The sequence below is a fragment of the Lepidochelys olivacea genome, assembly GCF_965140295.1.
Source record: "Lepidochelys olivacea isolate rLepOli2 genome assembly, chromosome: 1".
Lineage (NCBI taxonomy): Eukaryota > Metazoa > Chordata > Testudines > Cheloniidae > Lepidochelys > Lepidochelys olivacea.
This window is the reverse complement of record NC_140411.1, coordinates 227,626,295-227,653,468: the sequence shown is the minus strand read 5'-3', so window position 1 is coordinate 227,653,468 and position 27,174 is coordinate 227,626,295. Positions and strand designations below refer to the sequence as shown.

Here is a 27,174-nt window from a genome sequence, read left to right as displayed (position 1 = left end):
AATGTGTTTAGGCTAACCTAACAAATTCTTTCCAAAAAATGTCAAGTATAGATAACGGTTTGAGGCCTTCCACTTCTCTTGATGATATTTCTCTGTGTGGGATGTACATGATAACTTTTGAAAACCACATCTGATCAGTTCCAAAATTTCAGTAAATGTTCTGTGCATCAGTTGGCAGAATCCTGCTAATTTTTTAGTGAAAACCTCAAGAAGAAAATGGGAGACATGTAGAGCCCCTCATGTGTGGTTATCAAAGTCCACAGCTTTGACCAGGTCTATAATTGTCTGTAGATCGCAGAACCAATGGATGACAGCCATTAATACATGCCCATATAACACCCTTCTTGTGGTCCCAGAGGAGGATGGAAGAGTGGAGGGGAGGTTAACACATAAGAAGCTGGGGATGGAAGGGAATTGAGAGATGCAAGAAGCCTTTGGTGTGCTTGGGAATTTTGGCCTACTGAAGCAATAAAGTATGCGCCTTTCTAGACACAGGTAGGCTTAGACAGGAGCAGTCACAAGGGAAATTGAGGGGCACAGAGCATGACATGGACAAATAGAGCACCTGGCATGAGGGTGGGGTAGGGGTTCAGGGAGTCCCTGAAATAGAGAGGCCTGGAAGGGTAGTTCATATCGGGGGGAACAGGGGGGAAGTGCAGGAATGCAATGAGCCCCTGATGCGTGTAATGAGCTCAGTCTACAGAAGCGACAAAGCGTGTGACCCTCTCTCCAACTGTAAAGACAAACTCTGTGATTCAGCAGCAGAACCAAAACAAATATAAAAGTTAATCTGAACTTTTGTCTTCTAGACTTAAAAGATTATTCAAGGCGTTATGTTTCTTATGAAGATCCCTCTCTGAGGAACAGATATTATGTGTGCTATTGTGATCTCTGCCTGTGTTACCTCAAAATTATAGTACTGCAAGGTATTGTGTATTGTGTATACAATAGCACACTAATATTTTTCCCCTGTGCTTTTGGTAAGGGAGAAGTACCTTGGTGGGTGGGGTTGAGTATCTGGTCTAGAAGGTTGTGTGAGGAGGGCACATTTATTTAATTTGCCATTAAATAACTTCATTCTGTAAATTGATTTTTTAAAAATAGATTGTATTAGTTTGATGCAAAGCCAACGAATACTTTTGTTCCTCAAATGTCTTTGCGCAAAGGATATAATTTTAAAAGGATTTTGAAAATCCTATTAAGAGTTGCTAGTGAGGCACTATGTTTTTTGGTTTCATTAGTGGTTGGAGATTTAGACTGGACAGAGGAAGAGAATTTATGAACTCCATCTCTTCAAACTTTGGATGGTCTACCCTGTCAGTACAAATGCTACATTTCAAACACATAGTAAACTATGGAAAAAATTACTATTCCATTCCTAAGTATTTTGGTTTGAATTATAATGATACAAATAATGTGATGTATTCTCACTGAAGTCTTCTTTTGAAGATGAAACATTTAATATAGAGTGGTAAGAAGAGGATCGCCATCATTCCATTTTCTGACATGCAAGACATTGCTCTGTAGGGTTGCTAATGAATACAAATTGACTTAAATCTGGAGCACTACATTTTATGATAAAGTTCATTGTTTACACCCAGCTTTGGTTGGACCAAACTCATTGCTCATCTGGCATGTTTAGCATATACTGGGCATAAATGTGGCTTATACCATTTCATCTTGGCTACCTCTCAAACTTAGTTTGGTACAATATATCCCTTGTGCAATTGTAAGAGTTTGAACAGAACATCTCCTATGTTTATCACCTTGTGAGAATTTGAGTTTTTTAGGATATTAGCCAAACACTTAATCTAAAGACAGCCCAGGAAATTGGCATATTTAACACTATTCATTTGTTGCTGTATTCTGTTTATATAACAACTCTAATTTTCACCATTTCCTTTACTAAATTGCAGTGATCACCAGTTTATCCCAGTGGTTCTGCTGTTGGGCTCTGAGCACAATTAAACCTTTCTGAAGCACAGTGCGTGCATCTGAAATGCCTGATATTCAGTTAGCAAGTCATAAACAAACACCTTTTTATTTTACACTGCGTGGCAGGGAGGCTTGTGGGCTCTTTTTTTAAGACTACAATAACAGAAGAGTGGCGAGTCTTTACATCTTAACTTTTCTTTCTTTTTTCCTGTTTCACTACCACCAAAATCTCCAGGCATAGCAGCAGCGTAAAGGCATTTCCGTGTGCCTTTGTGCATGCCTCTCTTCCTCCTCATCCCAGTACCTCTTTCGGTGTTGTGTGCTTCAAGTATGTTAGCACTCCAGTATTTTTATATGTACTCTATATGAGTTAATGGCAATGTGGGAGGACAGGGAAGAGGAGAAAGAACCTAAATGTGGTGGTGGAGATATCTGGGGATATGAATGACAATTTTAACTTTTGGGATCAAGAAAGACAAACAGAACTGCTATGTCCATATTTATAAGCTGAATCCGTAAAACCACTTTCTGAAACATATTCCAGAAAGGTCCAAAATACGGGCTGTGCATCTTTGTACTTTGCTCTTTAGGCCTCTAGTCTCCTAGCAATGTATAGAGGACTAGCATGCATCGAGGGGAGAGTGGACCTGTACAAAGTTGGAATGCTTATACTTTATTGATTAATGCACATTAGGAGTGTGATTTCTTTTCAGCCCTGTAGGGGTTTATCTGCACAGCATGGCAAAGCATGTTAGAGGGGTGTGATTTGTACAGTACACTAACATACTGCTCTAATTGCCCCATTTAGATCCTGCTGGCATGCTCTAAAAGGTACGTAGAGTGTGTTAATTCAGTCAGTCCTGTTTGAAACAGGACTACATCAGTGTGAACTAGATACCTTTTAGAGTATGCCAGCAGGGTCTACACAGAGGAGTTAGACCACAGCATATTAGAGAGCACTACAAATCATAGTCCTCTAGTGTGCTTTGCTGGTGCATTGTGTAGACAGGCCTCAAGTACTAACAGATTTTAAGTATACAACAAAAATCCAAGCAAATTGCCCTGCAGAATTATAAACTGAAAAGCCTACAAGTGTGGATTTAACCTTTAACTGCAGAACTGAAAATCTGAACATAAAACATATTTCCTCGAGTGCAATTTTGTTGTATCCCACTGGTGGAAGAGATTTTCACATGAGGCTAAAACCAACTGTGGGAAGTACATTTTCGTAAAAGCAAATTCAGCTACTGTTTTGTGGATTTCTTAATCATCAGAATAAGACAGTCCTATTTTGGTGTATTGTGAGCTATTAAAATGCAAATCCTTTGGTGCTGATGTTGCTATTCAGAAAGTCTGAAAATGGATTTCTTGCTTGTCCATGTGTTTCAGGTTTTGTTGGCTACTTAAATTTCTTGGGAGTTTACAATTTGGGAACCATGTATGGACTGAGGAAAATATACCTCTGTGGTTGATATTCTGGGGTCCAGTCGAGACCAGTGAGGGCCTGTCACGTTTGCCTTGCAACTTGGGATGCCTCACAATGTTTTGCTGCTGTAGTTCCCACATAGGTCATTCACAAATAGCTTGCCAGTATGCAGGTCACACTCTGAGTGACTGTGTATAGCCACAACCCTGGTTCAGCAACTGTGACCCCAACAGGCTGTCAGCAGCACGGTAGCCACACTCTGGGTTCCAGCAGCCTAGGTTACTATTTGCAGGGTGGCCCAACACACTCCTAGTCTTGAATTCCCTCCCCACCCCCACCCCCCACCCCCCGCAAAAAACCCCATGTGTTCTGCACTGTCAAGCCTTCTACTGCACAGTTCAGATACAGTAGGTCCATCGCTCTTCTAAGGAGATCAGTATACAACAGTTTGCTACCCTAGTTACCCACTCAGTTTACAACACCAGATTCTTTCTGATTAAAGAATAAACAAGTCTAATTACAAAGAGAGGTTTTAAATGAGTACAAGTATAAAGCATTAAAACAGACTACACTGGGTTCAAGGTGAAATTCTTACATGTTCCCAGCAATCAACTTTGACCTAACTAGAGGTGTCAGGTTGTCCTTTGTCTTCGAAAATCTGGTTTTCCCAGACTTGTGTGGTGAACACACTTCAGACCTAATTTCAGCTTTGTAACTTTACATATGATGTTGCTACACACACTTCATCAAGATGTTATTGACCAGCAAGATTTTAGTTTTCAATGATACTTCACAAGACATATTTTGTACAAAGATTATTACAATAGTATGTAGGGTGTGATTACAGAGATGCAGTCAGTCATAGTGGTGTGCATATGCATAATGGGGATTTAGGTGCAAGACTTCAGTTTTGGTCAGTGGGAGTTGTGTACTAAAACCATGTAAATTATTCCATTACTGTGTAGAGATTTACTATAGCCATGCATATGATCAGCACTTATACATAATTGTTAATGCATATTTACAAAATATATCATGATTGTATTATCATAAAAATCTGTCATTTGTTAAACTGCAGCATAGAGTCTTCTGTACATAATACTTCTATCTATTGTGCTTTCTTCTTTTGAGGTCCCAGATTTCTTTACCATCACTTCTGGTCCTGTGTGGTTTTTAAGTGCAGCTACAGCAAAAAGTTTAAGCAATAGATAGCTTTCTTACCGTTACTGGTTGCCTCTGGGGCCATGGAAAGAACTCCCATTGAATATCATGGCACCAGCATGTCATCATGTTGATTGATGAAGACATCAGACCCTCACAATTATGTCATTCTCTGCTATCCCAGGCTAGAAATGTCCCTTGCAGTATTGACTGTGTGGAGCAATAAGGTTCAAGGGCCCGAAAGTCTACTAATTCCAGCTTGCTGTTGAAAAAGTCCTGTGCAAATGGACATTATCAAAAAAAAACCTCCCAACATTTTAAATCTTTTGTTTACCTACAGTGGTACTGTTTTCCTCCATTATATGCACAAATAATAAAAACCATTCCATTATAAAATGTGGCTCTCCCCCCCCCCCCCCCCCCAAAAAAAAATCACATTCATCAGTAAATAGAATATGTGCTCACGGGTTGTAAAGCCCATAGATGTCATGGGACCTTGTACTCTTTGGTTGCTCCGGATTTGGTTGAGTTTTTGTGTTCCAAACAGACTTTTTATTAAGGCTGGAGCAGTTCCATATGTTTTTCAGGGCACCTATGTATTGAATACACAAGCTGCTGTGGATCACCCCTGCAACTTTTATGTAAAGTGGAGCAGGGAGAGTTGGGAGGAGAGGGAGTTGGCTGCCTTTTTCAATAGTCCATCTTGTGGTCTTCAAGATATCCTGTGTTTGTCATATGACTCAGTCTAATTATTTTGGATTTGTAATCAAGGGTTGAATAAAATGTACTCTATTTACAGTAAGTATATAATGCTGCATGTTTAAATATATATGTAGCATGCTGTCAGTGCTGCTAGAAATTTGATATGAAAATAAACATGTTCAACTAGTGTGTTTGCAGAGCCAAGTAACTTGATAGTGAATATGGTGAATTTATTGAGGTCACCATTTTACCGTATAGTTGGTACACATTACACTGGATGAGTTATTGGTACAGGTAAGGCTTAGAAAGTCAGTTTGGTAATGTGGGCATTAGTACAAAGATAACTGTACCTGTAAGTCACTGCTTGGCAGTTTCCAAAAGTTAGTTTCTAATATTGGTTTAGGATCTTGTTATACAACAGAGATGTTTTCTTGCTAACCTGAGACTAGTAGTTTACTCCTTCACCATGAAAAAATCAGTGTCCCTTTGTTTCTGAGTTGTTAGAATTTTTTAAGAGAAAAAAGAATTAAGTAGCACAATTCTCTTGATTATTTGTTAGGTTTAGAAGCTTAGCTTCTGAGATGAATGGTATAACAATTTTCATTCTTGGCTTTTTGCTGAGGTCTATAAAGACTTGGTTTGATGTTTTATTACTTGAACTATGGTAAGATTTTTCTTTTCTATAACTGGAAAAAGACTTGTCCAGCTTTCCTTCAATTGTTGAGTAAATCTGAGTTGCATTGATGCAGATTGGTCTGTACTTAGTGGAAGATGTATTTAGAACATGAATAATTAGGTGTGTTGACTGTTCGTATCAGTTAGCAGGTAACACTAGTAACATGAAAGGAGCCGTGTACTTTTTAAAATTACAAACATCCAAAAGAGTAATATAAACAGGTATAGAGTAAATGTGAAATAACTACATTTTCACTGTAAAACCAGTAATGCTTTTTTCTTCTATTCTTTAGGTTCTTGATTGTTACAGAGCATTTGCTGAAATGTCCAGAGCTGGTAAAAGTCATGTATGCCAAACTGAGCAATCAAGAAAGGTAACCCCAAAAACCAATGTGGCTTTTAGTATTTAGCATTCCATATACAGTATCCTGTTCACATGTTTGAAAAACTGTGTGGTTTCGTAGCTGGCACATCATCTCTAAATACATGTTTCTATGTCAGTAATGGTTTTAAATTGGTTGGTTAACATTACAGCTTAGCCACAACTGGCAGTGATTTATGTAGGGTTGCAGAATCCAGGTTGGCGCCATTACTCAATAAAGAAATACAAAAAAAAAAAAAATTAAAGGCAAGGTTTCATGCTTGTGCCTTGATATCATAAGAGCACCGCACCCTGCTTCATTTGAAATATGCCCAGCTGTTCATACCACAGTTGTGATAACTAGAAATTAAAAGGAAGTCTGATAGAATGGATTTACTGTAGTTGGTGTGCTTCAGTCTGAACAGTTGAAAATTAGGCGTGTATTTGGTTATGATTACTTAATACTTTTTAAGATCTTCATTGCACATTTGAAAACTTGAGTCTAGAAAAAAAAACAAGCATGTTGCATCTATAAAGACTCTGTTTTTTTACAAGGGGGAAAGTGTAAAATTTACTTAAGGTTAGAATTATTAACTCTTGAGAATCTTGCAATGTAAGCAGGGGAGACGTGGTTTAGAGAGGAGAGCTTGAGCTTCTCATGGTCCTGTGCACTTTACATTGCATGTATTTTGCCCATATTAAAAGTTGCCACTATCCTTCCCATTACCATTAGTGGGACAGAAGCCACAAGATTGCATGAATTAGGTTGACCACCATCTCCTATCGCTTTTGCAGGTGCAAGATTCTGTAGACGTGGCCACCCGTCTCTTCATTGTTTTCCATGGGACTATTGTTAGGCTGCCCTCAGGGAAGATGGCAGCTCCCTGGGCAGTATGACTTAAAAACTGGACAGAGAACTATGAAAAGGCAGGGAGATGGGGAGAATGGGATGGCTTGAGACCTATAACTGAAAGAGCAAAAATATAGGGGCAGGTTTAAGACAGAAGACTATAAGAAGGGCAGGAGACTAGGTGGAGCAGGGATGGTGCCTGGCAGTGGAGTGGCTGACAGAATGGGGAAGACATAGCATCTTATCTCCTACCTCCTCCAGAACCAGGGAGTCCCTACTCAGATAATCAGTGGGGAAGGAAAGTGAGTATTTTAAACCTCAGGCTTTTTTGTGGGGGGGAGAAGGTATAACTAGTGATTTTTATTTATTTATTTATTTATTTTATGGGATTATGTGGTGCTGAGTTAGTGTTAATTTTTAGTTTTAGCAGTGGAAAAGTTTGCTTGATTCGTCAGTTCGTGTAAGGGTGTAGGACTGCCACATTCCATCTGTAGCATGTGACTTGTTATGGTAAGGTGCTATGCTGCTATAGCTGGTCAACCTACCGAATAAACATTTTCAGTGCACTTATTACACCTATTATGAATCACAAGAATTCTGCAAATCAGCAAGCAAAGTTAACAAACTAATTAAAAAAAAGGAAAATTAATCCGTGTGTGCGGATAGTTCATCTGAAAATGGTTAGTTCGTTTTAATTTAAGAGTTCTATATAATGTACTAGTAAATGTGCTGCAAAGTGTTTTGTAAGGTCTTTAATATTATTAAGATCTCAGAACTCTGCTATTGAATCTTATGCCTATAATTCCCTTTATATCATATTTCAGAGTGTATTCTCTGTCACACATGGCCAATGAGAGAAAAAGTCCAGTGCATGTAAAAATGTTCTGACTGCCATTAGCTGGACAGAAGAGAGGCATTGTAAACCAGAACATAGGGGCATTGTTGTCTCATTGTGAGACAAGTCAGAGAGACTTCACCATAAGGGTGCCACCTTGGGTGTCCATTAAAGCTGACTTTATGGATGAGGACAGAATGGATGCAATATTGAGGTGTCTGGGAGGACAGTTTAAGCTTACAAATACATACAAACTCTCTGTTACCTGTATATTTCACATTAAATATACTTATTTAAAATCTGTTTACAGGAAATTAACTATGTTGATAGCATTTGCTGGTACACAAATTAGTGGTGGCCCTTAAAAACTTGCCCGTTGTCTTAAAGAACTAAAGTTTATGCAATTGGAGAACTGCAGTATTTGCACTAGTCAAGGTATTTTTTGTAATCAGGACCCAATGCACTTGTAATGCTGAGGCACTTGCCAAAGAGTTGCCCTGCTTGCTGTGGAAATGAGCCCCAGAATCTCAAATTTCAATTAAAAAATACATTTCTGCCCTTTATAGCTATGAAGAAAAATCATTCAAATGTTAACTGAGTGTACTCAATATGGTGATGTGTGCCTAAGTCTGCAGATAGCCTGCAACAGTAGCGCTGAGTAGTCTGAACTGCCCATCTATCTCAGTGATATTCTAGGTCTGAAAACTAATGATTACACTTAAATGTTTGTGTTAACCATTTCTCTGTTGATGATTGTAGTTGGATGTTTCTGCAACAATAATATGCTAAAAGATTTTTTTAAGAGTCAGTTGAAACCTGTTGGCATTTTGTCAAATTCCAGAGACTTCCACAGCTACTCTCAAAAATATTTTGCAGAAATTTTAATAGAAATCTTTCTTTAAGACAAGTTAGTGTAGAATGTGCACAACACTAATTAGTTTTATAAACTAATTGCATGTTAGAATTTTTTTTAAACTAAAGTGTACATATTTACCATGTTATCTGTTTTTTAAAGGTAAATCATCTCCTTCATATCGAATCTTTTTATTCCTGTAGAGATCTTCCAGTTTCCCTTTAATCCTTTTTTATTCTTTTCACTCTGTTTTTTGTTTGTTTGTTCTTAAATTAAATCAACCAACCAACCTTCAAGTATTTGAACATAACTTTCAATTATTTGCATCTTGCTGTTTTGGTTTTATTTGAAAGGACACAGAAGCACATCACAGTGAATGGTGCAAACCTTAGTAAAATTATCAGCAGTAAAACAGTTACCAAAGTAGCCAAGTTCTATTCTGAAAAGTTAATTAGTATAAATTGCATCACCCTTATTCAACATACATACGGCTTTGCTGTATTCAGAGTCCTATCTGCTTACTGGTAGTAATAAAAATAAGAGCTTTTTAATTACTTTTTACTCTGATTAGTACTGCAGAGCCAAAATTTCTAAAGGATAGTCAACTGTATTCTACCCCTTTACGTCTTTAGTAAGTTGTGATGTTATAAGTTGTACCAGCCCCTTTAAGATGTAATTTGAAGACATCAGTGTTGGAGAAGTCTAACTGAGGGCTAGCTTACCTTGCAGAACCTTTATTAGTGAAGATGCACGAGAAGGAAAGATCTGAGGTTAAATTCACAGGGCTGGCAGTTAACCTCTTTTTAGTTGTCATCTTTTCTCATATGTTATCTTCTGGTCTTCAAACAACTCCCCAGCCTCACCAAGCTCATCATCAGAAGCAAACTCCCCACAAATGAAGACACACCAACTTAAAGTAGCACCAGCCCCTTCCGTAATAGATGCAAAACTTGCAGACATATCTCCACTGCTACGATGATTAATATTCCCCACAACACACTTTTCAAGATCTCTGGGTCCTACATGTACCTGTCACAACAGGTGGTTCACCTCATCCATGCCACTAAGAACTGTGTGGATGAAACAAGACAATCCCTACACTCTTGAATGAATTCACACAGAAACACCTTATCACCTATGGACCAACACTTTTCACAAAACGATCACTTAGTATCTGACCTCTTAGTCCTTGCCCTCAAAGGAAACCTGCACAACACTTTCAAAAGATGAGACTCGGAGCTTAAATTCGTGTCTTTGTTAGATGCTAAAAATCACAGACTCAGTAAAGACACTAGATTTATGGCCCACTGACCATTCTTTGTCCTATGACTGCAGAAGTGTTAACTGCGGGTTTCACCTTGAATTATTTCTGGCAATGTGTGTTAACTCCTTACGCTTAATAATCTGTTCCACCTTGTATTTAGCTGTGGTGCTTTGAATACTTTCCCCAGACCTGAAGAACAGCTCTGTGTAAGCTTGAAAACTGCTTTTACCAGCCAAAGTTGATCCAATAAAAGATATTACCTCACCCATTGTTGGCTCAGCGTCTCTCAATATTTTCTATATCAAATATGCTCCATTTACTTTCATAGAACTCAACAATGCTATTTTTTGAGCGTCTTTCAGAGTAGAATTGACATCATCCATTGAAAAAATGACCAGATTTTAGACTGAGGAGGTTACCGAGTTTAATATCCTCAAGCATATGCATATCTAAGGATTCAAGTCATTCATAGATTTCTTTATAGACAGAGAGAACTAATACAATCTAAGCACCTGCATAACACATACTATAGAATGTTCACACAGAATTGAACCTAGTAATAGCTATGTTTCAGATTTAACACTGGTGGTTGCTCTCACTTTTAATGCTATCGTTCGTTTACAAACTCTAGAAGGCAGCACTGTTACATTGATTGTTGCTAACTCTTTATGGTAGCAGTTGCATAATGTCCTTGCCAGTAAGGTGAAATCAGGAAGAACTGGGTAAAATTTGTATTGGAAAAGGTTCAAATTAAAAAGGTTCAAATGGCATCAAACAGAGAAGTTAGATAAAAAACATAAAATAGTCTTTCTGGAAGGATACAATGATAACATGTAGTAATCACAACAAGCAAGAGTCAAAGCAAGCTGCTCCATGAGACACAGAGGCACAGTCACTCCACCCTGTTTTGGGTTGGCCTTTTCCAGAATGACACTGATTGCACACTTCCACACACAATCCCCTGGCCTTCAAGCAAGATCAGGAACCATTCTCCGTGCCCCACCCTATTCTTAAACGCATAGTTTATGATTCCAACACAGTCCTCAATATATCACAGCTGAGAAGTGAGCCACAAGAATGATTCCAGGTCTGGAAAACCTGCCTTACAGTGAGAGATTTAAGAAGCTCAGTCTATTTAGCTTATCTAAGAGAAGTTCAGAAGTGTCACTTGATTACTTTCCTAAGTACCTACATGAGAAGACGTCTAATAGTAGACATTGCCTTAATCTACCAGACAAAGACATAATGAGCTTCAGTGGTAGGAAGTTGAAGCTAGACAAATTCAAACTGGAAATAAGGTGTATGTTTTGAACAGTGAAGGTAATTAACCACTGGAACAATTTAACAAGATATGTGGTGGAGTATCCATCACTCAAAATCTTTGTAAATTGAGATTGGTTGTCTTTCTAAAAAGATATGTTCAAGTTCAACCCAAGTTTATGGACTTGAAGCAAAAATTACTGGGTGAAATTCTATAGTGTGGGTTATGCAGGTGGTCAGATAGTAATAGTTCCCTCTGTCCATAAAATCTGTGAATGACTTGACTCCTTAGACATGCATATTAACCCAATTAAACTCAATCTAAAATCTGGTCATTTTTTTCAGTGGGTGATGGAAAACAGCTTTTAGCATGGTTGCCCCAAAAATGGGAATTGACCAATTATTCACATAGAGTTGAGGGCGTTGGGCAACTGGCTTCTGGTAGTTTGTGGATGGGGAAGTGTGGTGGGAATGCTTTCCCCTACCTTATCCTTAAATGGTACAACTATCTTGTGATGGGGCCTCATCAGATTTATAGTGAAATCTATGAAGTTATCCTTATCTGACAACCTCCTATCTGTGACCACTTCAGCTTATCCCGCATGTATTGAGTACAGTTCCCTACCACATTCACTAAAAGGATTTTCACAGTCCCTTGAATGGTTGCTTGAAACAGGCTTCACTGTATTAGTGAGATATCAAGATTAACTCGGGAAAAACTGCCTGCCTTTTACCTTGGTCAGTTGTTTTTTTGGGGTTAATAGAATGTGACCATTCTTTTCCATTGGAAAAAAAATCTCTCTCCCCTTCATTGTGACAACTCACTTGGCACATTAAACTGTATGGAGTAGTTCAAATGCAAATTTAATTTTGATTTTAAATGTCAGTCCTCACATCTGAATTGCAAATATTTTAGTCAAAGGAAACTCTGAGCTTGCCCTTGAATGTGCTCAATAAAGAAAACTCAAGATGAGAGAATGACAGTAAAACCTTGCTAATCCGCACTCTTCTCAGCAGAGGTTTGATCAGGAGTGCTGCACTGAGGTGTCATATTATGAAGACATCTTTATTCCTTTTTATGTGTAAAGTTTGCATTGTGAATTGATATATCAGAAATAAAACTAAACTATAATTATCAGAGAAAATGACCAAATTACATTTTGCAATAAACTGCCTTTTTATTGTTCACTTACTTGCTAGTTCAGATAATTCCATAATTTTCAATGGGAATTTTAATGATTAATGTGGACTGGAGAATTTCTACAATCTATCTAGTGGCAATTATATTATAGCTATATAGACAAAGGTATATTCTTTCCTTGATTTATTGAGTTCCCTCCTCCCTTCCAACATACACTTTTATTTGTAGTTTTCTGTCAGGAAGGAGGGAATTAGTAGAAGATTATATACACAAAATAAAGTGTAAAGGGAGGCACAGTTAAAGGGATGCTGTCAAGTAGTGTAGGTTGTGTATGTTTTTGTATTCTGTTAAAGATAACTTTAAAGGAAGATTTTACCATTCTTCTCTCCACCCTCCCTACGCATTGTGTAGCATGTGCAACAACCGTAGCATTGTCAGGTGCAAAAGTAGAAAATGAACAGGCTGTTTTAAAAGTCAATTTAACTAGACTTTTCTGGCTAGGCTGTCTCAGGTGAACTGTGTGTAAAAATTAATCAAAACGTGTGGTGAAAGTTAATTGCTGTCTAAAGCTCTTTTGCATTTTGAAAACCAGACATGATGTTAGTACCACAGGTGAACGAAGGCTTTGTAAATTTAGTTAACAAGTTTACCTACTCGTTTATTCATTTTAATTTCAGGATTACTTTGTTAGAACTGATAATGGCCAAAATAAGTGAGAAAAATTCAATGACCAGTGATGAAATGGCAATGCTCTTGAAAGATGCTGAATTTCTTGCAAGCCTTTTCCAGGAGAAATGTCGCGATGTGCTCAAATTAACTGCTGCTGCAAATACAGAAGATGAGGTAAGACTTCAGGAACACTGTGTTAGAATCTGAAGTTGCTGCCATGTGTTGGTTCATGTACATAAAATCACAGTTATCTCTTGCCTATATACTCAAACTTCCTTTGGATGGTAAAGCAGCTGAAGAGATCATCACAGTAATCTCTTGAACCTTTCTGGTTTTCTTAAGTCTCAATTTGCTGCTGCACAGTGAACGTTGCCTCTACCAAGAAATGGGATAGAATTGCTCAGAAGACCTTTTACTTATACATGATATTGACTTAAGAATTCAGTGCTCGCAAGAGTCCTTACTTGACATCACAGGAGGTGGTAGTAGAAAACAGTTATTTTTGATCATTTTTAGTTTGAGTTCGATGTCTTGACTTATTCTAGTTTTACCAAGGGCTGTTCCTATTTTTTAAATTTTTTAATTGTGAATTTTATTTTAGACAAATAGTCTTACTTCTGTAGGGACCTTGGAAGCCAAGTTAAATTTGCTGAACAAAAATAGCATTTCTGACTAGTTTTTAATTGTTTTGAAACAAAAATAGATGGAGCTGTAACCTTATCCTGTCTTTTGACAAAAATGGCTCAACCAGGTAACAAGTTACATATATTTAAGATACGTAAATTGTCAAATGCAACCATTTAAAAACATCTTACAAGTAGTGAATTTTTAAAATGCAGTTGGCTAATGATAAAGATTATCTGTTTCATACTGTGATTTAGAGTTTAGCTTTTGGGTGTCTTTTTATTTTCTTCTTGTGCTGAGTAGGGAGGAGTGTCCAAGAGGGTCTCTTCCTCCTTGTCATGCCGCATGGGGTATGCTAAGGAGGCCTTTCCCATCTTCAGGTAGAGATCTCTGCTAATCTAGTTTTTCCGCATTCGTTTGTGGGGGATTTTGCTTTCATCTTTCCATCCCATTGTATACAAGTAGGAAGGCACAGCTCTAACCCTGTCTCCAGAAGTACAAACAGTAATTACCCCCATGGCTGTAATACCCCTTGACAATCATAGGTAATTAATATAAAACGCACCTATCACAGGGAGAACCAATACCTCCTCCGTCTTACGCTTTCTCACTCTATGTTGCTCATGGAATGTCAATTGGTATTGCCCTCAGATCTGGGTGTCTCTGACCTTCAGGTAGCTTTTCATGCTTTTTTAATACAAATACCTGAAAAACCCTTTATCCTATGAAGATTGGAAAAAATGTATTTACCAAGCCTACATTTAGCAAAATACTTTGTAACTACTGATGCTTTCTTGAGTTCTCAGGTATATGACATCCGATGGTACAATTATCTTTAACTCACTGACTTCAGTTACTTCTACTCACAAAAAAGGAATAATCATGTTTAAAAAGACTAAAAACCTAAACTTAGAAATTACACACTTTTTTTTACAAGTCATAACCAGCTTCTTTCCAGCAGGAGGAGCACCGTACTATGTCAGAAATGTTGGTTTCCAATATAATAGTGTAGATGGAAGAGAGAAGTACCTTGTAATTAAAACAATGCTATTACAACCTAATTTATTTTTAAAAAAATCTTTAAGAACGAGCTTCTGTGATAAATCTAGTTTGAAATGCAAATGAAAAAAATCATGCCTTTGTACGTTACTATTAAACTGTATTGTAGCTGTCTGAAACTTGTGTTAGAATATTTATAAGTGTTCAAGAACTCAAGATATACTAAGCGTATCGTGTTATATGTGGGAAACCTGCTTTTATAAGGCTCTCAGAAATACCTCAGTGAAAGTGGTAGTTGAGTGGATAGCAAAACTGAGAATGGGGGAGAGGTACCCTACAGTATGTCCATGGACAATAGTCTTTCTCGTCTATCCAAGGAGAATTTTTGAAGTTCGACTAAAAAGTCCTTTTAGATAAGTGAAAGAACTTGACTACTACTAGAAAAGATGGCAACTTGAAACTAAATTAAAGGGAAGCATACTGAGAGATTTCCGTCAACTTTTTTCCTATTCAAGTAGGCTGTGTTTTCTGTTGTTAAAAATACATGCTTGCTTTTTACAGTAAAAAGACCCCTGCTCAGCTTTCAGAGGAAGTCGACCAGCAGTCTCAAAGCTGTCATAGTCGGTTGCCATATCTAGCACTAAAGTTAAGTCCCTCTTGGACGTAAACACAGAAGTCATTATCAGTATTTTTTAATCCCATTATTATTGATCATTTATTGTCCTGAAACTGGAGTTGCAAATAAAAGAAGAGGATTGGCAAGAATAGCTGAAAAATAGTCTCTCCACAAGAGGGAAAAATTCTGATAAATCCATAAATATTGTGCCTTGTTGTTTACGAAGAATAACCAATAGAAGTTCAGTCGTCTCAGTATTTTAGTTAATTTTCAAAATATTTGAATTTTTGCCTAAGGATTGTATTATTTTACAAGTAATGGGATTGTGCCTGCAAAGAATCGAATGTAGTATTTTTCTTTAGACATCATGTTCTGCAGACAACATATGTTCTATCCCAAGCCAATCAGAGGTTGATATTATGCAGCTGCTTCATAGCTAACATTAAAATTATTTTATTTGGTACATAAGCTTGTTTTCTAGCATTTCCCCACTTCCATCAGCTTCTGTCCACCAGACCTGAAAAATACCAATTTCCCTCAAATTTGCGTGACTTATTTTGTTCCTGGCTAGAGAGGATTTTTTTCTGTGTTGGGAAGTTTATTCAAATTCAGAAAATAAGTTTTGGGTTTTTTTAAACCAATCTTTCCTGTTTCAATTTTTTAAAATATTCCCCATTCATTTTGGCTAGTCAGATCTCCAAAATGAGCTGGACTACAAACTCGACGTTTTTGTTTTGTTGGTCTTATAGAGGAGTATCTAGGGTTGTTGTTTTTTTTTCAGGCGGGGAAGGCGTTAATAAGTTATATAAATGTAAACAGGACAAAGATGAAAATATATCTTGTATAAAAATGACATGTTCCTCCTATCGGGCCTTGCTGTAGAAATTGTTCGCCTGAGCCAGAGGATGAAATGGTGCATGGTAGGTGACATGCAGAGTGCAGGATTCTAGGAAGGGATATGTGGGAGACAATGAACCAGGAAAGAGATATTTCAAAAGTGCTAATTTCCAAACACCCCTTACTGATCTTGATAAGAACTGTTGGGTACTTGGCAGTTTTGAAGATTAGGCCACTTATTTTTTTGATACCTAAATAGGTTCCTAAATCCATAACTGTACATTCCCCTTTTTTTTCTTCAAATCTTTTACCCATCAAATAAGTACCTCCTCCCCGCGCAAAAAAGGCAAAATTAACACATGGGTGTGTGGTGCATATTAGGTGGGGCAATAGGGAGACACCTGCCAACCATTGAAACCATCTGAAAAGTTTTGCTTTTGCATACATATACACCAACAACTCGGAGTCAGCCAAACAAAACAGTACCAACAATCTTTGCTGACAAAATACGCCTTAAAAAAGTGGCTTAGAATGAAAGTGTCACAGCTCTCACTAGAGAGTTGCTTGAGCAACACATTATATATGTTTGTGTGTAATACAATATATTTACACATACAATTGTCTTCAAAAGTACTGTGCCAATAATACTATTTACAGATATATATAGATATTTGTTTGCCCTTCAGTTAAATGGCACATAAGTGTCTATTATGACTACAGATGATACATACATTAGCTGAGAGTTTTTCAGTAAAACTACCGTATCACAGTACAAAATAGGAACATGGGATGAAAACATTACAAATACTGTCTCTCTCTCTCATTGAAATACAGTTGTGATTGCATTTCACTAAACCACATAATTATTCAATGAGTTTGCTTTCACCAGCACAAATCCAATGTACAAAATAGTTTTAGGGCTATATTGTGTCTTGGACTACATGCTGATGAAAGGAAGCAATGGGAAATAATTTCCCTTCCATTCCTGCATGGGCTAACTGGATCATAAGTCTGGCAGGTAGACAAGCAGGTACTATGTGCCTGTTGACCTGTTGAGCAGGGATGAGTGGGGAATGGACGTAGACCTGGATCTGCCAGCACCGTCAAGCTAGCATAGAGAGACAAGGTGGGTGAGGTAATATCTTTTACTGGACCAACTTCCCTTTTTGAAGGAGACAAGCTTTTGAGCTTACACAGAAATGTGTTAACTGGAAAGTTTCTCTCTCTCATCAACAGAACTTGTTCCTATAAAAGATATTACCTCACCCACCTGGACTCTCTAATATCCTGGGATTAACACAACTTCAGCAACACTGCAAGCAAGAAAGCACAGAGTGTGTCATAATGTGCTACTGGTATAGGCCAGCAGCAAATTACAGGGTAAGAGGGAAGCAAGGAAGGAATTGTAACTCAGAGATGTGTCTCTGTCATAGTGTCTCCAAGCGGCTACTCCTGGGGTGTTTGTAGCTTATTAATTGTCCTTTACACAGGGCAATGTCTAAAGTCACAGTTTTGTCCTTAGGCATTGCATGGCACACTGAATATTTGTTGTTTTTCTGAGTGATGATTTTTTAATTCTAAGTGCCGTACGATCCACCTAACTAGTGAGAGTCTACACCAAGAAATAGTTTTCTGGTTGAATAAATAATATGCAAATAAGACTCTTTTCTATCTAACCAGAATACTGCATTTATAATCCCAAATGCCTGTTTACCCAAGAATAATGTAAATTCTCGCAGCCAAAGTTCATTCAACCACAGAATTATACAGGATTCTTGCGGATAACAAATTGGTGTCTTGCAGGCAGTGTTTGTGTCTTTAAAGTGGGCCACTCGCACTGGGTAAACTCAAAGAAAAAACATTTATACAGAAGTGATTTTCTCAACTTATAATTTTCTGTATTTCTGCTGTTGGAAGATACTGTGTTTTTAATAAAAACTTTATCCCTTACAGCTCTGTTTTGCTTTCTCTGTGATCTTTCATGGAAGTTGTAACACTGTGTTTGACAATAGTCTGTAGAAAGGAAATGATTGTAATTTAATATATTAATTATTATGGCTATTGGGAAGAAGCCCTTGTTTGTTCATATATATTTATAATGAAATATAATCTTTAACAATTTTCAGGGAAAACAATGAAAAACGAGTAAATGGATATGGTGCCATATATTGCTGATAGCTCATGCTTTTCAGCAGACCTTCTGATCTTAGATTCATGTTTATGAACAATAATATATTTTGTGTGTTCATAATTTCAGAAATGCTGCCTTTCTTTTATAGGAAGCAATAGTTACAATTCGGCTTCTTGATGTTCTTTGTGAAATGACATCAAACAATGAACAACTGGAACATCTGCAGACTTGTCCTGGTTTGCTTGAGACAGCTGTGGGTAAGTTGTTAAATGCTACCGCTTTCCAACTTCTGCTTGGTTTCAAAACTGTACTGCACCATACATGAAAATGAGTTTTTTCCACAACTCCTGGTAATTATTATTGACCTTTTAATAAAAATAAATAAATAGAGCAGTGAATTATTAATCTACATTTTCAGATGTTTGGTTTGTCTCTGGAAGTTCTGCAGCTGTACTTGTTCAGAGTGCAGTTAGCTCTGTTTCCCCAACAGAGCCTTTATCTGTCTCTCAGCAGTCCTGTTTGTATGGGATGAGTTTGTAAAGGATGACAGCTTCATTTTATTCTACTGTCTGATTGTGTGTTTGAGTTCCTCTAAAAAGAAAAATAGGACTTTCCCATCTATCACTTATTCAGTACCTGAAAGCCAAGATAGAGAATACAATAAAAGTTCTCATTAATCAAATTGTTACTTCAAAGTTCAGTTTAAAACAAGCCTCCCCATAAAAGTAAAGATTTTTACACAATAAAAAGAAGCCAGGCCAATGAGGAGACCCTCGCCTCAGGGAAAAGGGAGAAAGTGGTGTGCAAGTGATGATTTCTACTCCCAAAACTCTTTGCTTCAGCTGAATCTGATGTTGCTGCACACAGCCTTCTACACAGCTCATAAAGGTCTCATGTCAGTTTAAGGAAATCATTCATTCAACATATTACTTTGAACTTGTAGACTGAAACTACTCAGCTTATATACACTGAGATATTCTAAATGTCCTTTGGGAAGAGGATTGCTAGTGTGCTCTGCTCCTACGCTTAGCTACAGCTAACCTTTCTGATTAAATTCAAATACATAATTTACTACTTCCATTAAGTAAGGGCACTTAGATACACTTACATTGATGTATGTCTTGAAGAATCACAAAATATTCCCTTGTACTTCCTTAACAAATGCTTAACTATTTCAGCACAGATGGAGAATTACAAGGAGTTGGAGATCCATACAGCAGTTTCACCAGTTAATGTGCCAATACTTGTTTCACTAGCAGCTTTCTGTCTGTTTTTTCTGTGCAGCTATCTCCAGATTAATTAAACACAGCTGCAGACTAGAACATTGCAACCATGTGTGATGTATTATAGTTCTATTGGCTAGCAGTGCCTGAGGACTACAGCAATGGATTCTGTTCTCCAATTTGTTTGTTAGCCTAAGAATAACTATGTTAACTTGACTGTTCAGTGTTTTTTGTTAGCAGTAGTTTGAGGCAAAACCTCAACGTTCCAGAGAAGTCTCTGCTTTGAAAGAATTGAAAACTGAGCACTACGAAGGCATAGCATCAAGAAGAGTGTCCGAATCATCAACCACCGATGGCTCTGATGCCTGTGTGTGTGGAAAATTGGACTCATCATTAAGACTCTGTGTCTGAACTACAAAATCAAATAAGTGGGAAAAGCTTCAGGGCTGTCTCACCCTAATCCTGGCACAAAAATTAATAAACAAACAAAATTGGCAAACTGATGTTCTTCCAACATTCTTGAAAAATCTAGAATTATATAGAAATGATAGTGTTGTGAAAATAGCACTGTGCTATGAAAAGCAGTGATGTTCCCAATATGGTAATGTATTAAAATGTCTGTTTGCTTCCTTATGTAGATACTTTGCAGCTAACCCACCTGGCTGGGAAACAGACTACAAATATCTTCACTGCCACACATTCTATGACAGGGGAGGGAGAAATTTCACATCCAGCTGTGGGTTTTAAATCACACCTCATTCGTTTGATTGGAAATCTGTGTTACAAGAATAAGGAAAATCAAGACAAGGTAGGATTGTTTCCATGCAGTCTCTTGCATGATCAGCTACACACACGAGTTTGGTTTATGACTAAATAATATAGTTAATCTACAGTAGAGGTTAAAATTTGTATTAGGAGGGCAGAAGTAGAAATAAATGTTGCTGGACTTCTTCAGAATTATGAAAGAAATCCACATCACGTAATTACCATAATAATTGGCTTTATTTTGTATGTGTGTTTAACATGTTCAGTTTTATCTGTGCTTTCTGTCCATCTCTCTCACTCAAAGCCAATGTTTTGTTCTTCCTGCCCCGTTCACATCTGACTACAGTTCTTAAAAAGCTTCTGGAAGTTAAAACCCAGCTGATTTTTAAAAAAACAAACAAAAATCAAGTTTAGTTGGCCTCGCTATTGCCTCTCTCTCTCCCCTAAAACTTTCTTCCATTTTTGAGATACAGGTAAGTCTGCATACCTCCTCACGTTGAATCCTCTGACTATTGAGGAGCCAGTCCCATATAGGGAAAATTAGCTTTTCTTTCTGGAGTGAGAACAATGAAAAGAAAGTGAGATGGCAGCTGCCTACTCTTAATAATTAAATCCTTTCCTGAGTGTTGCATAAGAAGTGATGTTTCATCCAGATGTGAACCTGCTTTTCTTGCTGCAGGCAAGTAGGCCTTCCATGAAAAATATTGTAATGTTTAAATGCATTATGTTGTAAACCTTTCCAGAATTGGACAGATTGCACCATAAGATAAATTAATCAAAGGGCTCCTAACACATAATGTTCCTCCACAACACACTTTTCAAGATCTCTTGGTCCTACACATGCCTGTCACAACACAGGAGATGTGCTGAAAAGTGTGTAGTAGGGAATATTAATCATCATAGGAATGGAGATATGTCTGCAAGTTTTGCATCTATTATGGAAGGGGCTGGTGCTGCTTTAAGTTGGTGCGTCTTCATTTGGGGGGAACTTGCTTCTGAAGACACATCTTCTGATGACGAGCTTGGTGTCGTGGTAGCCTTCCCTCTAGCTCATGAGGGCTAGAGGTAACTGTTTCTTAGGGTCAGATGGACGGTTTGAGTAAATTCAGGATTGTTTTCTTTATTTCAATATTGTCTTAGATAAAGTTAAAGGGTGTGGGTGACAATTTCCAGAAAAGTAATAGATGGGATAGAAAATAAAAAGCATGGGATAATAGCTAGCTCAAATGACTAGTAAAGGAATATAGAGCATTTTACATCTATCAGCAACTCAAATCAGGCCTATGCTAGCAGGGACTATAGCTATTATCTGACCGCTCATGAGCGTTCCATGTGAGATGAGCTAATCTAATTCCACATTGCCAAGTAGAGTCTGTGTAGTGTTACTTGGGCTGTTTGTATCTGGTCCTCCACTCCTTATTTTGTGGTCACAGTCTCAGGTTTTGCCACCTGTGGAGGAGGATTTCTTTAACAGTATAGTTTTTTCATTGGAACAGTCTGTTATGCTGTTTGGATGGAAGTAATATCAAGTACACTGAACAACTAAATATCAAAGGCAGTTTCCTTGGGAATGCCTGTACTTCCATTGCCAGTTTGAGGAGACATATATATGCATTAGCTCTCGTTGCTAAATGGTAGTTTGTCTTAAGCCCTGTGTATGGCCAGTGCAGTTGCACTGCTCCAGGAATAAGACTGAGTGGATTGTGACTCAAGTCAGAATCTACCTTCCCATTTCCTCTTACTCTATGGGAGACAGACCCTTCACCAGTACCTATACCTGGCACGGACTACATCTCCCAGTGTGCTCTTGCAGCTCTGCTGTCTGGTGCATTGGAGGCAGAGCTGAAGCAATGCCCATCTACACAGGCTGGGAGGGAGGCTGGTAGTGACTCTGCAGAAACTGCTTCCTTCACCCATCCTCTCACCTGCTATTCAAGTAGCTAGGACAAGAGATTAAAGATGTGATTTATATTGGCAATGGTGGAAAATTTTGGGACAATGCTTCTGAGTGGAAAAATTAATTACTGCTGTTACTTTGATGCATCTGCATCTTGTATTAAACCCATAGTTTAGTTTTCAGTAAATTTATTTTTCTCCCTCCATTGTGGAGAGAAGCCTGGTGTTAGCTCTGTGGTATCATTATGATGGAAACCTTCGGGGGCTTTCTCTTAGGAGTGCATTGTTTACATCTCTCCTTCTTCATAGTTTATTTTTGCTATTGTGATAAGTTCTTAAGACCTAGAAAAAGCAGAGGTTTAAGTTGTAAAATGAGATGTGATTATTAAAGCAGGTTGTTGCCAGGCTAGCCACCCTAATTATATTTTTTCTGAAGCTGCGTAGGTGAAGTGTTGTAAGAAAAGAGTCTCAGACCAAATTTCCAGTTCAGGTACAAAAAATATGGTTGTGCAGGATATCACTGAATATGAGTTTTGACTTATATAACATGTCTGATGTAAATCCGAATGTTTTCACTCAGTGCTGGTAGAGCTTGAGCAGCAACAGACATATGGAAAGTTCAAATCTGTGCAAGGAGTGAAAACTCCTTTTTACCTAAACAGTCTGGTGGGGCTCACCACCCTCTTAGCTCCTGCTTCAGAGAGGGGAAGCAGTCAGGAACTGCCACATCTAGGACACCAAGGGGCAGGCTGAGCCAGGTGGGCCACTTGTCTCCACCCCTGGGACAGGCATGGAACTCTCTCAAGAGGGGAACCTGCCAAGAGCCACCTTAAAACACCTTAGGTGTGTTTGTGGGGGAAGGGGGGAAGGGAGGAGTTGTGTTTTTGCTTTGTGTTTTGTGTCTCACAGAATGCGACTGGGTGCCTCCCTTAGTTGGGAGGTTGTGAGGAAGGAAGGGGAGTACTTGAGCATAGCAAGGGCTGTAAGAGATGTTTGATAGGCAGGTTGGACATGCAGGAGGCAAGTCTGTTCTGCAAAGAGAAAACTGAGAAGAAATTATTTATTTTCTTCTTTCGTTCGTTCTTATTATGCAGTGTTTGGGGCAGCGGCTGTCCTCTGTGATTATACAGTGCCTAACACAATGGAGCCCCAGCCCTTCACCCCAACTACCTGTTCAGTAGAAAGTTAGATTTTTGTTTCACTCCAGCTGTCTGCATTGTAGCACAGAAGAGAACTGCCAAGTTCAGCTGTTGCTTATAACTAGAAAATTCTCTGTATCCTGAGTTGAAACTTTCTTGACAAAAGAATATGATACTGAGGAAAGTTACTCTCTAGAAACTAAAGTCTTATGTTCAGCAAAGGAAAAAGTACATCATGGATAGCAACTATTTATCTTCATCGACATTACCCAGCCCGTTTTCAGGGACATCATCTAAAGAACGTCATGTAGTTCATTTTCCATCTCCCATTAATTCTTTCTTCTCTATTAAGAGTGCAGTTTTTTGTGGTGTGAACACCATTGTGTTCTCTTTTTCTTTGGTAAAATATATTCATTTTGAACGGGGGAATCTGTATCTCGTATGGAGTTTCTGTTTGGGAATTCCAAGAAGCCATTGACAATGAGTATAAGCAGTATGTCAATATTGCAACAAGTCAAAAATGTTTCTCATTTTTAAGTAAAAATGTTCTGACCAGCTCTAATCAGTATGCAGCTTTTGACTAATAAAACAAAACATAATTACAAATGTGCATTTAAGATGATGCCTTAGATGTAGATATTGCTACCATAACTTTCTTCCCTCTGCAGAGTACATGGCCAGTAGTCCTTACTGCTGGAATTCTTATGCTCTTCGTAGACACATGGAAATAACCATAAGAATTGTATAAAAGGAGAGTGGTCAGTAAACTTCAGACCCTGACTGCATTCTTAAGTACTTGGCTCTACTGTGATGCAGGCAGGCAGTGAGATTTCTTGGGCAGGAAAATGGCTTGACTCAAAACAATTTTATTCTTTAGGCAAGGAAAAAAAGTCTTGATTACCACATGCCTACCTGCATGGGATTGCTCTAATTTTACAAATCTATCCATAGAAAGAAATCAATACTTTTTTTCTTTCAGAGGAAAGATTACTTGAGGAACGTAGGTTCTGAGTTTTGAGATGCATGTCATTTCACAGGTTTCAGACTAGCAGCCATGTTAGTCTGTATCCGTAAAAAAGAAAAGGAGGACTTGTGGCACCTTAGAGACTAACAAATTTATTTGAGCATAAGCTTTCGTGAGCTACAGCTCACTTCATCGGATGCAGTTTTACAGTTTTACATTTACATTTTACAATTATATCTGACAATAACGCTTCCCTAAATTTAACTTCTCCATTGATTTAGAGTAGAGGAAGAGTCATCTTGTGTGGGTAGAAAATATACTTCAGGTGCATCTTTTGTAAGGTGTAAACTTAAAAACAAATAAAATATTGTCTGTTTTGTCTAATAAATTAGTTTAATTTTTTTGAGAAGTCTACCTGGCTGATTTGAAGGCTGTTCCACCTGAAAATATGAGCAAGATCTGACTAGTTTAGAATTGCTTTTTCGTAATGTAATCCTGTTTTCTTAAAATGTCAAAATTCATAAATCAAGCTGTCATCATTAGTCTCCTTTACTTACTGTTCCTGTAACAGTCAAATAAAATTAAATTCCTAAGTAGAAGATACATAACTCCTTGCTTAGTTTTTTTTTAATTATATGTTATAATTTTTTACTCTCAAGTATTCTGAGTTATCAGAAATAACTCTTAGCTGAGTTAACTGCCTCTGTCTCTCAACAGTCTGTATTATGTAAAAGAGGCAGTGTATGCATTCTCTATTGTGTGGAGTTCAGTTCATTTAACTGAATATGCGCTTGGGCTAGGCCATGCAATTGTCTGTAAAGGAAGGTACACAAGGTGTTAAAAAGACATTGATTTAATTATATATGACAATATTTGAGAGAGAGAGAAATCGACATTATTTTATTGATGTTTCTAAAGGAAAAAATGATACTGCGATGGATATTGAAATCCCGGTTAAAATTACCCACATAGCATTACACCAGCACAGAATTGTTAGTGCTGCTACTTTTTCACAATGTCATGGTATTTCATTTTTATGGCCTGTCATAAATATAAAGGGAAGGGTAAACCCCTTTAAAATCCCTCCTGGCCAGAGGAAAAATACTCTCACCTGTAAAGGGTTAAGGAGCTAGGATAACCTCGCTGGCACCTGACCAAAATGACCAATGAGGAGACAAGATACTTTCAAAAGCTGGGGAGAGGGAAAAACAAAGGGTCTGTCTGTGTGATGCTTTTGCCAGGGACAGAACAGGAATGGAGCCTTAGAACTTAGTAAGTAATCCAGCTAGATATGCGTTAGATTTTGATTTCTTTAAATGGCTGAGAAATTAAGTTGTGCTGAATAGAATGGGTATTCCTGTCTGTGTGTCTTTTTTGTAACTTAAGGTTTTGCCTAGAGGGATTCTCTATGTTTTGAATCTAATTACCCTGTAAGGTATTTACCATCCTGATTTTACAGAGGTGATTCTTTTTGCTTCTATTAAAATTCTTCTTGTAAGACCTGAATGCTTTTTTCATTGTTCTTCAGATCCAAGGGTTTGGGTCTGGGGTCATGTCAAGGTTCCTCCCCTACTCTGAACTCTAGGGTACAGATGTGGGGACCTGCATGAAAAACCTCCTAAGCTTACTTTTACCAGCTTAGGTCAAAACTTGCCCAAGGTACAAAATATTCCACCCTTTGTCCTTGGATTGGCCGCTACCACCACCAAACTAATACTGGTTACTGGGGAAGAGCTGTTTGGACGCGTCCTTCCCCCCAAAATACTTCCCAAAACCTTGCACCCCACTTCCTGGACAAGTTTTGGTAAAAAGCCTCACCAATTTGCCTAGGTGACTACAGACCCAGACCCTTGGATCTTAAGAACAATGAACAATCCTCCCAACACTTGCACCCCCCCTTTCCTGGGAAATGTTGGATAAAAAGCCTCACCAATTTACATAGGTGACCACAGACCCAAACCCTTGGATCTGAGAACAATGAACAAGCATTCAGTTTTCTTACAAGAAGACTTTTAATAAAAATAGAAGTAAATAGAAATAAAGAAATTCCCCCTGTAAAATCAGGATGGTAGATACCTTACAGGGTAATTAGATTCAAAACATAGAGAACCCCTCTAGGTAAAACCTTAAGTTACAAAAAAGATACACAGACAGAAATAGTTATTCTATTCATCACAGTTCTTTTCTCAGCCATTTAAAGAAATCATAATCTAACACGTACCTAGCTAGATTACTTACTAAAAGTTCTAAGACTCCATTCCTGGTCTATCCCCGGCAAAGACAGAATATAGACAGACACACAGACCCTTTGTTTCTCTCCCTCCTCCCAGCTTTTGAAAGTATCTTGTCTCCTCATTGGTCATTTTGGTCAGGTGCCAGCGAGGTTACCTTTAGCTTCTTAACCCTTTACAGGTGAGAGGAGCTTTCCCCTGGCCAGGAGGGATTTCAAAGGGGTTTACCCTTCTCTTTATATTTATGACAGGTCACCTATGCAAATTGGTGAGGATTTTTACCACTTCCCCAGGAAGTGGAGTGCAAGGGTTGGAGGCTATTGGGGGAAAGACGTTTCCAAACAACACTTTCCTAATAAATAAACCCAGATAAACATTTGGTGGTGGCAGTGGAAGTCCAAGGGCAAAGGGTAAAATAGTTTGTACCTTGGGGAAGTTTTAACCTAAGCTGGTAAAAGTAAGCTTAGGAGGTTTTCGTGCAGGTCCCCACATCTGTACCCTAGACTTCAGAGTGGGGAATGAACCTTGACATGGCCTGACTGTCAGAAGTGCAAAATTCTTACTGAAGTTGGACTTCGAGTAGATCTATTATCTATTTACTTTTAGTAGATTTATTT

The 27,174-nt window shown here is 38.0% G+C and overlaps 1 protein-coding gene across 5 annotated transcripts in view; it reads left to right on the top strand.

Moving 5' to 3' along the window:
* The window catches only part of ATXN10 (ataxin 10), a 154,378-nt gene that overhangs the window by 72,302 nt on the left and 54,902 nt on the right, over positions 1-27,174 (top strand). For all 5 annotated transcript variants that reach the window (XR_014712996.1, XM_084639326.1, XM_084639327.1 and 2 more), the window contains 4 exons: positions 6,193-6,273; positions 13,141-13,306; positions 18,488-18,596; positions 20,201-20,370. Coding sequence is in view for 4 of the 5 variants with exons in the window: in XM_084639326.1 (XP_084495452.1) it covers positions 6,193-6,273; positions 13,141-13,306; positions 18,488-18,596; positions 20,201-20,370 (526 nt within the window). In the remaining variant the exon portion in view is untranslated. The remainder of the gene's footprint in view (positions 1-6,192; positions 6,274-13,140; positions 13,307-18,487; positions 18,597-20,200; positions 20,371-27,174) is intronic.